At 50.3% G+C, this 14735-nt stretch overlaps 1 protein-coding gene across 3 annotated transcripts in view; it reads left to right on the plus strand.

Moving 5' to 3' along the window:
- The first annotated feature begins 4543 nt into the window (after positions 1-4543).
- The window catches only part of ERGIC1 (endoplasmic reticulum-golgi intermediate compartment 1), a 103779-nt gene continuing 93587 nt past the window's right edge, over positions 4544-14735 (plus strand). The window contains exon 1 of one of the 3 annotated variants that reach the window (XM_032851822.1): positions 4544-4787. In XM_032851822.1, coding sequence (XP_032707713.1) covers positions 4768-4787 — 20 coding nt within the window. In that variant the 5' untranslated portion in view covers positions 4544-4767. Of the gene's footprint in view, positions 4788-5119; positions 5173-11560; positions 11623-14735 lie in introns of those variants that run through there. The other 2 variants (XM_032851821.1, XM_032851820.1) reach the window with 2 other exon arrangements.

Genomic DNA, 14735 nt, shown 5'->3' on the forward strand with positions numbered 1-14735 from the left:
GGCCTAAGTTACCCTCAAGACCTCTCTGAGGGCCGCCTGGGTGGCTCAGTGGGTTAAAGCCTCTGCCTTCAGCTCGGGTCATGGTCCTGGGGTCCTGGGATCAAGCCCCACATCGGACTCTCTGTTCTGTGGGGAGCCTGCTTCCTACTCTCTCTCTCTGCTTGCACCTCTGCCTACTTGTGATCTCTGTCTGTCAAGTAAATAAATCTTTAAAAAAAAAAAAGACCTCTCTGAGCCGACAAAAGATGATTATTTCTTAATCTCTCACCATCCAGACCAACCACAGGTGAACCAGCAACACCTGTGGAACACAAACCAGTTTCCCATGTCAGAAAAGGAAATCAGACCTGGCCATCCCCCTCCTTAAAACACATTTTGGTGACCTGTTTGGCAGGAGGGGGTGGAGATGAGTGAGCGCTTGGCTCCAGGGAACGTCCTGCGTTATCGAACATTCATTTGTGTACTGACTGATTCATTTAGCAAGCATTTACTTAGCACCTGCTATGAGCTAGGCACGTGTTACTCTGTCTTCACAGCACGCTTTCAGGACCATGAACTTGTCAGGCTGTATAACAGATCACCCCAGACTTAGTGGCTTAAAGCAGCAAACACTTGTTACCTCCCAGGATCCACACACAGCTCGGCCATGCTGCTGGGTCACAGTTTCTCAGCATGTCATAATCAAGCTGCCCACTGGGGCCTCGGTCCCCTCGAGGCTCAGCTGAAGCTGCAGGGTCCGTTTGTTTCCAAGCTCATTCACAAGGCTGTAGTCCGGCCTCAGGAGATTCTCACGGGCCTCTCACACACCAGCTAACTTCCGTGGGCCTTTCCACAGTGCTGCCTCACAACATGGCAGCTGGCTCACCCAGGGCAACCCCTGTGAGTGACCCCAAGAGGGCCCAAGGCAGAAACCATAATCTCTTCACAACCTAGTCTGAGGAGGAACATGCCATATCTTCTGCCACATTCTGTTCTTCAGCAGTGAATCCTAAGTCCAACTTATACTCTAAGGAAGAGGATTACACAAGGGTATGAATCCCAGGAGGTGGCTTGATTAGGGTGGCGATTTTAGAGCCTTCCTGTCACAGAGAAGGTATTATTATCCTTCATTTCATACTCAGACACCCAGCTAGGGAAGCAATGTGTCCAGGTCACTCGTCTAGGGTACTGTCTGACTGGCCAGTTGGGCATGAGGTGGAGGAAGGCAGGGAGAAGGTGCTGTTTAAAACATATTCATTGCTCCACTGAGCAAATGATTACCCCCACAACTTTGGGGATTAAAATAAACATTGATTATCTCATATAGTTTCTAAGGGCCAGGAATTCAGTGGCAGCTTGGCTGGGTGGTTCTGGCTCAGGGTCTTTTGTGAGGTTGTCCTTAAGCTGTGGGCCAGAACCGGAGCTTTGAAGATTTGACTGGGGCTCAGGAGCCCCTTCCGGAATGGCTCACTCCCCATGGCTGTTGGTGAAAGGCCTTATTTCCTGGCCCCAAGGACCCCTCTCTAATGGGGCTTGGGTATCTTTGTGACATAGAAGCTGGCTTCCTCCAGAATAAGTGATTCAAGAGAGCCTAAGCGGAAACCTCAATGCCCTTTGTGACTTTAGCTCAGGAGTCATACGTTGTCATTTCTGCAATGTCCTGTTGGTTACCCAAGTCAGTCCTGTTTGTTGTGGGAGGATTACACAAGGGCATGGGAACATCAGATGAGGATCACTGGAGGTTGGCTACCATAGGGTCCTACAAGATTAGTAATCCCAAAACCCAACTTTAATGAAGTCACTCCATTGGTCAAAGAGATCCAGAACTTTCCCACATCCTGCAGCACAGAATCTGATTTCCTCAGTCTCATCTCCCACTCTCTTTTGGGCAGATGGATCATTTGGGACTGGCAGCCTGGTCTGCTTCACGACCCCACCCCACAGGGATCCTTGTAGATGTGTTCTCCTCCCCAGCCTCTCTGTTCAGTGGGAAGCCCTACTTCCCTGGGAGACTCAATCCAGGCTTCTACACAGAGTCATTGACCTTCCGCCATATGCGGGCTCTGGTTGGATTCTGGAATACTAGAGTGAGCAAACAGACATCCATCCTCCCTGGAGAGCTTCCGGTCAGGATAGGGAGGTAGACATTAGCCAATTAACAATAATCTAATTGTAAATTGTGACATGGTCTCCCAAGGAAAATGACAGGTGCCATGCAAACCTATAATGTGAGTCCTGGCCAATTCCACATATCGGATTTGAGCTGTTGAGTCATTAACTAGTCTGAACAGGTGTTTAGGATTAGGTTCAGGTGCAAGGGCCAGAAAATCCAAACTAAAGGTAGCTTAAACAAAAGAGATGTTTATTTCCCTCTTGCTTAGATGTCTGGGAATTAGATGTCTGGGAATCTCTCTTGCTTAGCTGTCTGGGATGTCTATGTTTGAGGACAGGGACTGTGCCACTCAGTGACGGGGATCCTGGTTCCTTCTACCCTGTTGCTCTGCTCTGCATGAACTTCACCAGGTGTCCAGGATGGTGGCATCCATATTCTGGGCAGCCATATGGAGAAAGGGACACAGAGACAGAGGGTAATATATACCATCTACCCCTGAAGCTGCCACAAGATCCTTCCCCTTTCATCTCAGTGGCCTGAACTTTGTCACATGACCACACCTAGCTGCAAGGGAAGCTGAAAAATACAGCTTTCCTTCTGAGCTCCCATACGAGGGGCCAAACATTAGAGCTCCATCACCATGCAAAAATAGCCATGATAGTCAACCTTATCTTGCATGACTCTGTGCCAAGCACTGTTCTAAGTCCTTGACACGTATCAACTCATTTCATCCTCACAATAGATCTGCGAGGAAAGTACTACTCTTGCCCCCCATTTTACAAATGGGAAAACTGAGATACAGATGTAAAACAAGTCAGTAAGTGGACAACCTGGAGCATGAACCCATGCAGTGTGGTTCCAGAGTCTGGGTGTTGTTCACATGGTTCATAGTTATGAAGAGAGGGAGAATAGATATTGGGGGATAGGCACATTCTCTGCCCATATAGCAGGGTGGAAGACAAAGAAGAAAGTACTCCAGGCAAAAGAAATAGTCAAGGCAAACCCCACCTTTGTCTGCTTCCAGGAGTAAGGTCCTTTAGGATAGTGTCTCTCAAACTTTAATGCCCCAACAAATCTCTTGGAGATCATGCTAAGTGCACACCTGATTCAGCGGGACAGGGCCTAGAATTTGCCTCATGATGCAGCTGGCCTGTGGACTACCACCAGATAGACTGTGGACCACATTTTGAGGAGGGAGGACATGTGGTCAGAAGCCCATCACTGCATGACTCCCTTCTGGCACAGGGCCAACAAACAGTGCTTTGGGCCTGGTGGCAGGCCATGGAGAGCACTCACAACCTTCTTGCTATCCCAGACTTCCAGTTCAGGTTGATTTCCTCTGTCTCTCCAAAGTACCAGGCCACTTGTTGAATGAATGAATGAATGAATAAATGAATGAATGAAAAGGTAATGCTGGAGATCAGAGGGAGGGAGAGACAACTGATCAGGCCATGGTGTATCTCCAGGGGAAGATTTTGGCTCATGGGCCCCACCCTGCCAGACCCAGTGCTGGCGCTGTGCATTCTGAATCCACCCAGAGGAACAGGTACCATGGTTTACTGCTGTTTATAGATGAGGAAACTGCCCTCTGGCCTTGCTTTTAGAACATGAGCCTCCACCTGTCTCCCCTGGGATTTTTCAAGCCCTGTGATGGAAAGCTTGGAGGTGGGGCCAGCGACAGAACCCCAGGGCAAGTTCAGAATTAGTTTCCTTTATACCAGTCTTGCCTTACCTCAACTACCATCTCTTCTAATCCACCCGTCCTGGAGGGAGATGCTGATTCCCTGTGAGTTTTGCAGGATGAAGCCCAGGCTCAGAGAGGTCTGTGCAAGGCCATGTCACAGAGCAGGTTGCAATGTGCCTGAGGCAGCCAACCTGCCCTGGGGGGACCTGGCTAGCAGTCAGGCTCTCAGTGAAAACCGTTCAAATGAACCCTAAGTGGAAGATGGAAGCAGAGACAGCTATCTGGTCCACCGCAATCACTTCCAGTGATCCAGCCCTTTACTGGGTGCCAGGCGCTGCACTAAGCCAGTCTCCCAACTTTCTCCTCAGACCCTCAGGAAAAAGCCCCTCAAATGTCATCACCCCCTTTGTGCAGACGTGGAAAGCAGTGGGGGCTCAGAGATGCCAAGTGTCTTTCCCAGAGAGGCACAGCAAGGAAATGATGGGTCCGCTACAAGTGTGGGACTGCCTGACATCCTCCCTTCTCAGAGCTGGACGTTATGCGCGACTCAAATCTGGATCATTCATTCATTTAATCCTCACAACCCAAGGAAACTGTTTACAAATGCAAAGGAGCTCTGAGAGGCTGAGGTTTGCCCAAGGCCACAGAGAGAAAGTGAAGGAGCGCTTCGAAGGAACGAATGCGTCTTTGTGGGCTCCCTGTCCTTCCCCCCACTCCAGCCACGACTCCAAAGGCCCGCCCTTCCCCCTCCCGGCCCGCGGGCCCCTTTAACCGGGCGGCGGAAGGGGAGGCCGGGGGCGGGCGGACAGCGCCCAATGGGCTGCGCCGAGCGTCACTTCCCGGCGGCGGGAGGCGAGCGGCGGGTGTCGGGGGCGGGGGGCGGCCGGCGGGGGCGGGGCGGCCGGAGGAGGCGTTGGCAGCGGGCTGGGACCCACGCGGCGCCGCAGCCCACCTGGCCTGCAGCGCTCCCACCCCCGGCGGCGGCGGCACGATGCCCTTTGACTTCAGGCGGTGAGTGTGGCGACTGCGGACACGGGGTCGGGCACGCCGGGGACTCCTGTTGCCTCGCACGCAAGAGCAAGACCCCAGCCCCCAGCCCTGTGCATGCCTCCTGCAGGCCCTCGGGGACCCGGGGCGGCCCCCTTGCTGCACACAAAGCCAGCCGGAACCTCGGAGGGCCCCCTCGTGCAGCGGGAGGCCAAGCCACCCACCTCCCGGCCGCCCCACCCCTTCCCTGCCCGGAGCCCCGTCCCCAGACTGCCCCTACACCACGCAGACCCGCATCTCCTGCCCGCCCACCCCCCCAGTCTGGGAAACAGATTAACTCACGCCACCAGCCATCCCCCCTCCTGCCATCTATGGAGACTCCTTTGGTGGACCCCGCCCCTGCTGACAGGTGCATCCGGGGGCACCTCCAGTGAGCCCCCAGGGAGCCGCAGGGGTCTGCAGCCCGGTTACCGCCGGGCAGCAGCTGGAGCGTTTTAGGTTTCCATAGGCTGAGGCTGCCCCAGCCTAGGCAGTACAGGAGTCCTCTGTCAATCCTGGTCCTGTACTCTGGGTATGGGGGCATCATGGGCAGGGCTCCCCAGAGGGCCCAGCCTGGTCGGGCCTTGGTTTTCTGCAGTCACTACAATGGGTCCTTTGTGGGGTCCAGCTGCCTCATGGTCCACGTTGTGCTGGGCTAGGCCTCCAGAAAGTCTGCCTGGGAAGGGGTCTCCACCAGACTTTCCTTTGAGGTATGGAGCCCCAGGGAATGCCCTCGCCTGAGACGGCCACACTGTGGGGGTCTGGCCAGGAAAATAGCAGGGCTTCAGTGTGGGGAAGAGCTGGATTAGCATCCTGGCTCTGCCCCCTCCACTGAGCAGCTCGGTAGATTCTAGAAGTTAGGGGCAAAGGCCCTAGGTTAAGACCTCTCCTCAGCTATGTCGTGGGCAAGTATCTGAACCCTCTCAGTAGCTCTAAAATTCACTACCTGCAGGTTGGAGCTGAATTAAGGTCCTCAGCTGTGAGGAGCATGAGAAGCATTGAATTCAGAGGCTTGTAGGGTTTAGAGCCCAGAAGCAGGACATCAGTAGATGGGGGGCTTCTCCGTGAGGCCTTTTCTCCATCTACAAATGGGGATACTGATGCCTGTCTCACAGGAGGGAACTCTTCCTCCTCGCCTGCCCCTTCCCTCCACATAGGTGAGAGTGAAGTCCGGGTAAAGTGACAGCCTTGCCAGGAAGAAAAGCCTGGCAGTGACCCCCAGGCACTGGCTGATGTGGTACTCCAGCCTTTCCTGGGCACCCATGCCATCTGCAAACATCTGCCAGCTTCCTGCCCCTTCCATGAAGCCCAGAGGCCGGCACCAGGGTCTCAGGCAAATGCTTGCAGATCCAGGGCAGTTCCAAAGAAGGAAAGCAACTCTGATGGAATCAGGGGACAGTCCTTACACTGACCCTTAGCATCAGGCCGTGAGAGCTATGGTTGGCACATGGATTCTGGTTCCACAAAGCCTCCCCTTACCCAGATCCCTGACCTCCCCACCCTCATCCCCTTGCAATTTCTTAGGTTGCAGTGAATTTGACTTTGTTGGGGACACCGCCACTTTGGGTCATTGAATCCTTTCACTCTGCACCTCACCCCTTACAAGGGGGAAGTTGAGGCTCCAGGCTGAGGGTCTTGCCATGCACCTCAGGGGAACTAGACTGAGGGGTGGGCCAGGGTCTAGGTCATGCCCAAATTCTCACCTGCTGCACCTTGAATTGGAGGTTTGGCATGCCCTGGTGCCAAGGGGACCCCAGCTCAGTGAGGTCTTGTTTTATAAATTTTCTTGAGGGCTTGGGATTACCATAGAACGGTGAGGATAGATTTCACCACTTTTCAGAGTCGTCTGTGCCTAGTAACCCACACTTTAAGATCTGTTAATTTCAGGGCTTAGTTTCTAAGGAAGGTTCCACCATCCCACACACCTTCTTCCTCTTCAGTGTTCATTCATTAAATGTTTACCATGCTCAGCCCTCTGCCACGTGGCCTACAGTACAGAGCTCTGGCTGTGCAGCCCTGCCCTCTCAGCCCTGGGGAGAAAGAAGGAGGGCATCTACCCCCACACAAGGGACTTGAAGTCTGTTCTCTTATCACCTGTGAGAGGAAGTTAGATCTCCATTTTAAATCAAAGGAATGGGAGGCTGTGCCGAGTAGAAACTGTTTGCCCAGGGCCATATACTAGTGAGCTGGTGGAGCTGGGACTTGAACTCGGGGCTGTTAGCCCCAAAGCCATAGCTCTGGGAGCAAAGGGAAGGCTTGGAGGGTCCCACAACTCTGTGAGATCTCTTAAGAACTGTGGGGGAAGGGAGAGGGGCATACTGTGATTGGACCCCCTCTCCCAGCTGGAGGCCTGGAAGAAAACCAGGCTTCCTGCCCATTTTTCTGGCCTTAACAACTAACCAGAATCAGGAGGTGTGTGTGGGGGCGGGGTGGTGGTGGTGGATAGCAATCTCTTGCCCTCTTGCCCTTTCTTATCAATACTCCTTTTTTTTCTTAGTGCCTACGGGACCTTGTGCAGCTTACCTTCTATGTGTTCTCCTGTCTGTGAAATGGGCATGAGAACAGTACCCATTGTTGAGAGGATTAAACAAGTCAATGTGTGTAAAGCATTTAGACACAGTAAGCACCCAATAAATTTTGGCCACTATTTTCATTATTTGTGTTATTACGTGTAAGCACCTATATTTCCTAACACTATGTAATTCACTTAATTATGATGCTTATTCTCTTTCTCCCTCCCATTAAAACATGAGCTCCCTTAGGGCAAAGATTTTTATCTGTTTTATTCTCTGCTGTAACTCCAGTGCCTAGAACAGTACCTGAGCCAAACTCGTTCTTGGAAATGCCTCTTAGGGTTTGTTAAGGAAGTCAAAGGCATAGTGTGATTTGATCTGCCAGCTCTTCTTTACGGGGCAGATTTTCAGCTCTTGGTGGAGAATTTTCCCCTTTCCTTCCTTGAATTTGCTCTAAGTTGTTTTTGGGGGTTGGGGGAGGCGGGATCCTGGGCCTGCAAAGATTACTTGTGTTTGCTTTGCTCCTGTTGAATTGTTTCATTAATCGCTGGCCAGTTGCTGTTGTGGAATTGGCCTTGTGACCCAGATCCGTGGGTGTTGGCTGTGACGGTACCCAGTTCCGGCTGGCAGGGGTCAGCAGCACCTACTTCCCGCTTAGCCTGGGGTGGGGGGTGGGGGACAGTGCCTGCAGCCTGGAGGCCCAGAGGAGCTTGAGTACAGCTTTCAGAGGGCAGAGATGGCAGGCTTTCCCACAGGCCCATGAGCTGAACCCCTAAGCCCTGGGTCACCAGGACTGCTGCCCTGTCACCGACCAGCCAAGCCATGGGACTGTTAGTTTATCTTCTCAGAGCCTCGGGTTCTTCATTTTAAAGACACATGGTAACCTTGACTGCTTCACCTAGTAGGGTGGATGTAGGAGCAAGAGAGGTGTCCCTGCAGGGTAGGGTCATCTCTGTAATCTGTAGGGCCCAGGGCCAAACGAAAATGCAAAATCCCTTTTTGGAAAAATATTGTGAATTTCAGGACAGTGACAGCAGAGCATTAAAATAAGGAGGGACCCCCCCCCCGCCACCCTGCCACCTGACTGTGTCACATTGCTTCTCATCCTGGCCTTCCTCCAGGAGACCCCAGACCTTCTTGAGAGAACCCTGAATGAGCTTTTCAAAGCTGACCTGTTTTTTTGTTTGTTTGTTTTTTCCCATAGTAAAGCTTTCCACAGTTAACCTGATTTTCTCATGTCCTGGTTTCAACCTTCAAACAGGGTCCATTGCTCTGAGGATCAAGTATGAATTCCTCAGTTCCTCATGTGGCTTTGTCTGAGAGGGGCCCTGCAGACCCAGACCTCCCCTCAGTCCACACCAGGCAAGCCCCAGCCACTTTGCCTGGTGCGGACTGAGGGGGGGCTCTGAGCACATAGTTAAACACTCAGCAGTTAGCTAACATGAGTGTCTGTATTTCTACCCTGCCTTATTCCAGGAAGAGCTTGGGGAAGCTGACAGAAACTCATACTATTGAATAATTTTTTTTAAGGATTTATTTATTTTAGAGAGAGCAAGAGTGTATGGGGGGAGGGACAGAGAGAGAAGGAGAGAGATTCTTAGGGAGACTCCACGCTGAGTGTCGAGCCTGATGTGGGTCTCTATCCCATGACCCTGAGATCACAATCTGAGCTAAAACCAAGAATCGGACATTTAACTGATTGAGCCACCCTACTTTACAACAATTTTTTTTTAAGATTTTATTTATTTATTTGACAGAGATCACAAGTAGGCAGAGAGGCAGGCAGAGAGAGAGAGAGAGAGAGAGAGAGAGAGAGGAGGAGGAGGAAGCAGGCTCCCTGCTGAGCAGAGAGCCCGATGTGGGGCTCGATCCCAGGACTCTGGGATCATGACCTGAGCCGAAGGCAGAGGCTTTAACCCACTGAGCCACCCAGGCGCCCCTACAACAATTTTTAAAAAACATAAATGGGCTTTAAAATGATGGCAAAAGGGAGATGAAGATTAGACCAGAGGAAAAATGATGTGAACACTGAAGCCAGCATTTTGTTTATTGAGCACTTACTACTGACTAGTGACCTGACAGTGTTATAAGGATCTTACGTATATCAACTCCTTTAATCCCACAGCACCCCTACCACACAAATTATTGTTACACTTTACAGATAAAGTTGAGGTGCAGGACCAGTGTGGATCAGCAGAAGGTGCTAGGGTTGAACTGTTGCCCTCTGGCTCCAGAGCCCCGCTTTCCGGCTGTAGGCTCATCTCTAAAGCTTTTCCCCTTCCATTCAGCGAGTTCAGAGAGAATGGGAATCTCCTCTAATTGGATTCACTGACTTTCTCATCTCTAATTCTTCCCCTACTGTGCTCATTAAGAAGCTTAATGTCATCAGCTTTTTTTTTTTTTCTTTCTTTTTTTTTTTTTTTTAACCAGCCTCATTTGGCCTGACACCCAATTCAGAAGTTGTCTTTAAAGAAGCCCACTAACCGTCTCACGCTAACTTAGAGCATCTCACTCTGGAGGGTCCAGGTTTTCCCGCATTGGCCACTTGGGCTTTAAAGCCTAGAACATGTGTTTACCTGCTCATCTGGACATGGAATGAGCTGGAAATCTCTCCTCTAAAGGCAGTTGGGATTCCTGATTGTGATACCTATTATCTTGAGACGGGGCTTTGGCCAGCTGTGGCCTCATCAAGTGCCATTTCCCGTCTAGTCATCTTTTCCTAGTTTATTTTGGACTTACTGCTGGGCGGTTTTCTTTAGGCATTAGAGGGGCAGGCAGATGTGAAGAGGGTGTCCAGGGGGAGGCCTGCCCACTGCCTCTATATCCGTGGCCCTCAACACTGGCTGTGCATTAGAATCACTGGAGGAGCTTTAAAGAAGTCCCCCAACTTGGGCTACACTGTAGACCTAATAATCAGGCTCTGAGGGGCGCCTGGGTGGCTCAGTGGGTTAAAGCCTCTGCCTTCAGCTCAGGTCATGATCCCAGGGTCCTGGGATTGAGCCCCACATCTGGCTCTCTGCTCTGTGGGGAGCTTGCTTCCTCCTCTCTCTCTGCCTGCTTCTCTGTCTACTTGTGATCTCTGTCTGTCCAATAAATAAATAAAATCTTTAAAAAATAATAATAATCAGGCTCTGAGGGTCGGGGCCAGTGTTTTTTTACCGGTCAGGTAGCAGTATTTTTTTAAAGGCCCTCACATGACTCTAGTGCAGGACAGCGACTGAGAAGATTGCTGAAAATCAGGAGAACCCATAGGAAGCAGGGCAGAGAGCTCCAGGGTAGGGAAGGCTGGGAGTGGAGTCTGGTCCCGCCTGTCATTCCTGTGTGACCTTCAGCAAGCCATTTCCCTACTCTGGGACTGTTCCTCAGTAGTCAGGGGGTTGATAAGTGGTCCTACCTTTCCATTGATGTCCTTGCTCTTCAGAGTGTGGTCCCAGACCAGCAGCTTCAGCATTACCCGGAAGCCCCTGGGAAATGCAGAATCTCATGCCCACCCAGAATCCAAATCTGTGGTTTAAGAAGCTCCCCAGGTGATTTGGATGTGTGGGAGGGTTGCTGAAGCCCTGCTCTATATGACTCATTTGACACACCATCTTTCATTCTGTGCTGCATACAGCAACTCCAACTTGGAGACTCACAACACACGTGTGCCTTTCTAAAGGCACTGAGAAGTCCTGCCTGAGAGGAAGCCAGGTCACTTGGTGCAGCCCAGCTTTTGCCAAACTGATTGTTGAAGCCACCCTGTTGTTCACAAGGCGCCCAGTACCATTTCTCAGAATACAGAGTAGGAAGCAGCCCTAATTGATCCTTTAAGGAAGTAGTAATTAGCCTAATTGTCTGTTGTCAACTTTAACATTCAGGTCTGTTAACTTAATTACATTGGTTATATAAGCAGGGAAAGTGTAGAACAGGAAAAAAAAACCCTCTAACACTAGCTGTATTTGTTTTTATATGCGTTGGCCCTTGGGAGAGGCAGGAGAAACTCAGGGTTCCCTGTCCTGCTGAGAGCTAGGGGATACGAGGTGCTTTACAAATCTACTCACCCCGAGTGGGCATTATTGTCCCTATTTTACATCCAGGGAAATCGACCTCAGACAAGATGGATCACACACCTGATACCTCAAGGGCCCTGGGGACTGGTGTACACCGGCCACTGTAATCCTCCCCTTGGAGCCCTTTTCTCCTGTAACCCATGGGGCAGCACAGCTGGGCAGGAAGCAAGATCCCTTTGAAATGGATTAAATGTTCTGTTTTGGAAACCCAATGGAGATGAGAAGCCTGGCTCTTACGAAACCAAAGCACAGTCACAGGTGCCTGAAACATTGAACCTTGTTGTGGCAGGAACCTTTCCATGGCGTTTGTTTTTCGTTCTTGCATTCCAGTCCGGGGCTGGCATTTCTTTGGAGGAGGAAAGGAGGCAATAGTTATCTTACTAGGAATGCCTGACGGTTCCTCAGCTCGTGCACAAGATTGAGTGCTGTGCTGGGCAAGGTGTGTCCTTGGATCTGAAAGTCACCCTGACCCCACAAGACAGACACAGTTATTAGTAATTTATTTTCTTTAGTTTCTTTTTAAAATTAATCCTACAAAAAAATTGACTTTTGGTGTATTCCTCTACAAAATTCAAGTCCTTCTCTTGTAGAACCACCCCAACCCTGTGTAAATACAAAACAGTTCTTTTTTTTAAATTGACATATAAATATTATTTGCCCCAGGGGTATTGCCAGGTTTACACACTTCACAGCACTCACCATAACACATACCCTCCCCAATGTCCATAACCCAGCCACCCTCTCTACACCCGCTTCCCCCCAGCAACCCTCAGTTTGTTTCCTGAGATTAAGAGTCTCTCATGGTTTGTCTCCCTTCTGATCCCATCTTGTTTCATTTTTTCCCTCCCTACCCCCCCACAGCCCCCTGCCCTGCCGCTCAAATTCCTCATATCAGAGATATAATTGTCTTTCTCTGATTGACACAGAAATAGCGTAATACCCTCTAATTCCATCCACCTCGTTGCAAATGGCAAGATTTTGGGGTTTTGATGGCTGCATAGTATTCCATTGTATATATATATACCACATCTTCTTTATCCATTCATCTGTTGATGGATATCTAGGTTTTTTCCATACTTTGGCTATTGTGGACATTGCTGCTATAAACTTTCGGGTGCACGATATACACAACAGTTCTATCACCATAAGAAACCCTCATGCTGTCACTGTATGGGTCCCACTACTAATGCAGTTTTTGAAAAATTGTGCTAAGAACGCTTCAGATGAGATCTACCCTCCTAACAAATTTTTAAGCATGCGATAGTATGAACTGTCAGTTGTCCGGCAGACCTCTAGAACTTAACTCATCTTGTATGACTGGACCTTTATACCCCTTGAAGAGTAGTTCTCCGTTTCCCCCTCTCCCCAGCCCTGGCATCCACCATTCCACTCTCTATTTCTCCAAATTTCACTGAGTCTGATATCACATAAGCAGATAACACGTAGTAGCTGTCCTTCTGTGACTGGCTTGTTTCACTTAGCATAACGCCCTCACGCTTCATCCATCTTGTTGCATATGGCAGGATTTTCTTTTTTCAGGCTAAATAATACCCCATGGTACACCTGCGCCACATTCTCTTGACCCATTCACCTGTCCGTGGACCTCTAGGTTGTCTCCACATCTTGGCTGTTGTAAGCCAATGGTGCTCTGAGCGTGAGGGTCCAGACATCTCAAGATCCTAAGTTCAATTCTTTTGGATAAATACCCAGTCACAGGATTGCTGGGTCATAGGGTGTTCCTATTTTTTGACTTTTTGAGGAACCTCCATACTGTTTCCCAGAGTGGCTGCACTGGTGTGCATTCCTACCCGCAGTGCACGAGCATTCCCCTTTCTCCACATCCTCGCCAACACTTTGGACCGTGGCGACCCTACAGTTGTGAGGTGCTAGCTCATTGTGGTTTGGATTTGCATTTCCCTGATGACCAGGGATGCTGACCAGCTGTTCGTGTACGTGTTGGCCATTTGTATGTCTTCTTGGGAAAAATGTTTCTATATAGCTCTGGAGAGTAAATGGTTGGTCACATACCCTGAAGTCCCAGGCAGGTAAGGTGATTTGGTGTGGGCTCTGGCCCCTGGGAGATGACACTATCCGGAAGGGGCAGCACCAATGCGGCTCTGTGGTTCCGTGCTCCTCAGATTTCCCTCATTTTCAGAAAATGATGAAAATCTTTTAAATTCTGTGAAATGGTTAGGAATCATTTCTGGTTTTATTTTTGTGGAACAGGATCCTGGGCCAAAGCAACGTCTTCCGGGGGCTGACAGTGGCCCATGTCTGGCAGCGGGCAGCCTGTGTGTCACATGTACCAGTGTGAGACCATGTGCTGGGTGGCTGGACAGGACTTGCGGCAGAGCCCCACGACTGCTGGAGGTGGTCTGCCGGGCTTGGAGCCCAAGGCAGAGAAGTGAGGGATCTGTGGGCTTGGGCAGAGGCAAACCTGGGCCATAGGACTTCCCTCTTCGGGGTAGTACTGGGACAGCACGGCCAGCTCTGCCACTGGACCCTGCCTTCCTCTCTAGCAGTCCCAGGGCTGGCCAAAGCTCAACTTGAGTGACACTCCCTTGCTCCAGACCCTTTAATACCTTCAGCCTCCAGGGTGTATCTTGCCGGCGACTTCTCAGGACTGTTGTGATAACAAGAGTGCCCACAATAGTCCCCTTTAGCAAGTGCCTGGCTAAAAGCTTTGCTTGGATTCCGTCAGTTGATCCTCATATTGGCTAAGAGCTATATATTATTCCCATTTGTCTGCTGAGGATGCTGGGCAGAAAGGAGGGACAGGACTTGGCCAAGGCTGCACAAACTGCAGGTAACACAGCTGAGACTTGCGGGTTCACGTGTGTGATGCCAGAGCTGACTTTCTTAACCACACTCTTGTGCCCTGGAGGCAAGTGTTGTCGCCTTCAATTTTGGGGGGCTACTCCCCATGCCTAATGTTACTTGCCATCCTTTTTTCTTAATTCAGTTAATTAACAGAATGTATTAATAGTTTCAGAGGTTGAGTTCAGTGAGTCGTCAGTCTTACCTGACACCCAGTGCTCATCATATCATGTGCCCTCCTTAATGGCCATCACCCAGTTATCCCATCCCCTCACCCACCTCCCCACCAGCAACCCTCCATTTGTATCCTATGATTAAGAATCTCTTATGGTTTGTCTCCCTCTCTGATTCTGTCTTGTTTTATTTTTCCCTCCCCTCCCTCACGCTCCTCTGTTTTGTTTCTTAAATTCCACATATTTGTAAAATCACTTGGTAATTGTCTTTCTCTGATTGACTTATTTCGCTCAGCATAGTACCCTCTAGTTCCATCCACGTCGTTGCAAAATGGCAAGATTTCATTTCTTTTGATGGCTGCATATTATTCCATTATATAT

The sequence above is a fragment of the Lontra canadensis genome, unplaced genomic scaffold, assembly GCF_010015895.1.
Source record: "Lontra canadensis isolate GAN:19392208 unplaced genomic scaffold, GSC_riverotter_1.0 scaffold5, whole genome shotgun sequence".
Classification (NCBI taxonomy): Eukaryota; Metazoa; Chordata; class Mammalia; order Carnivora; family Mustelidae; genus Lontra; species Lontra canadensis.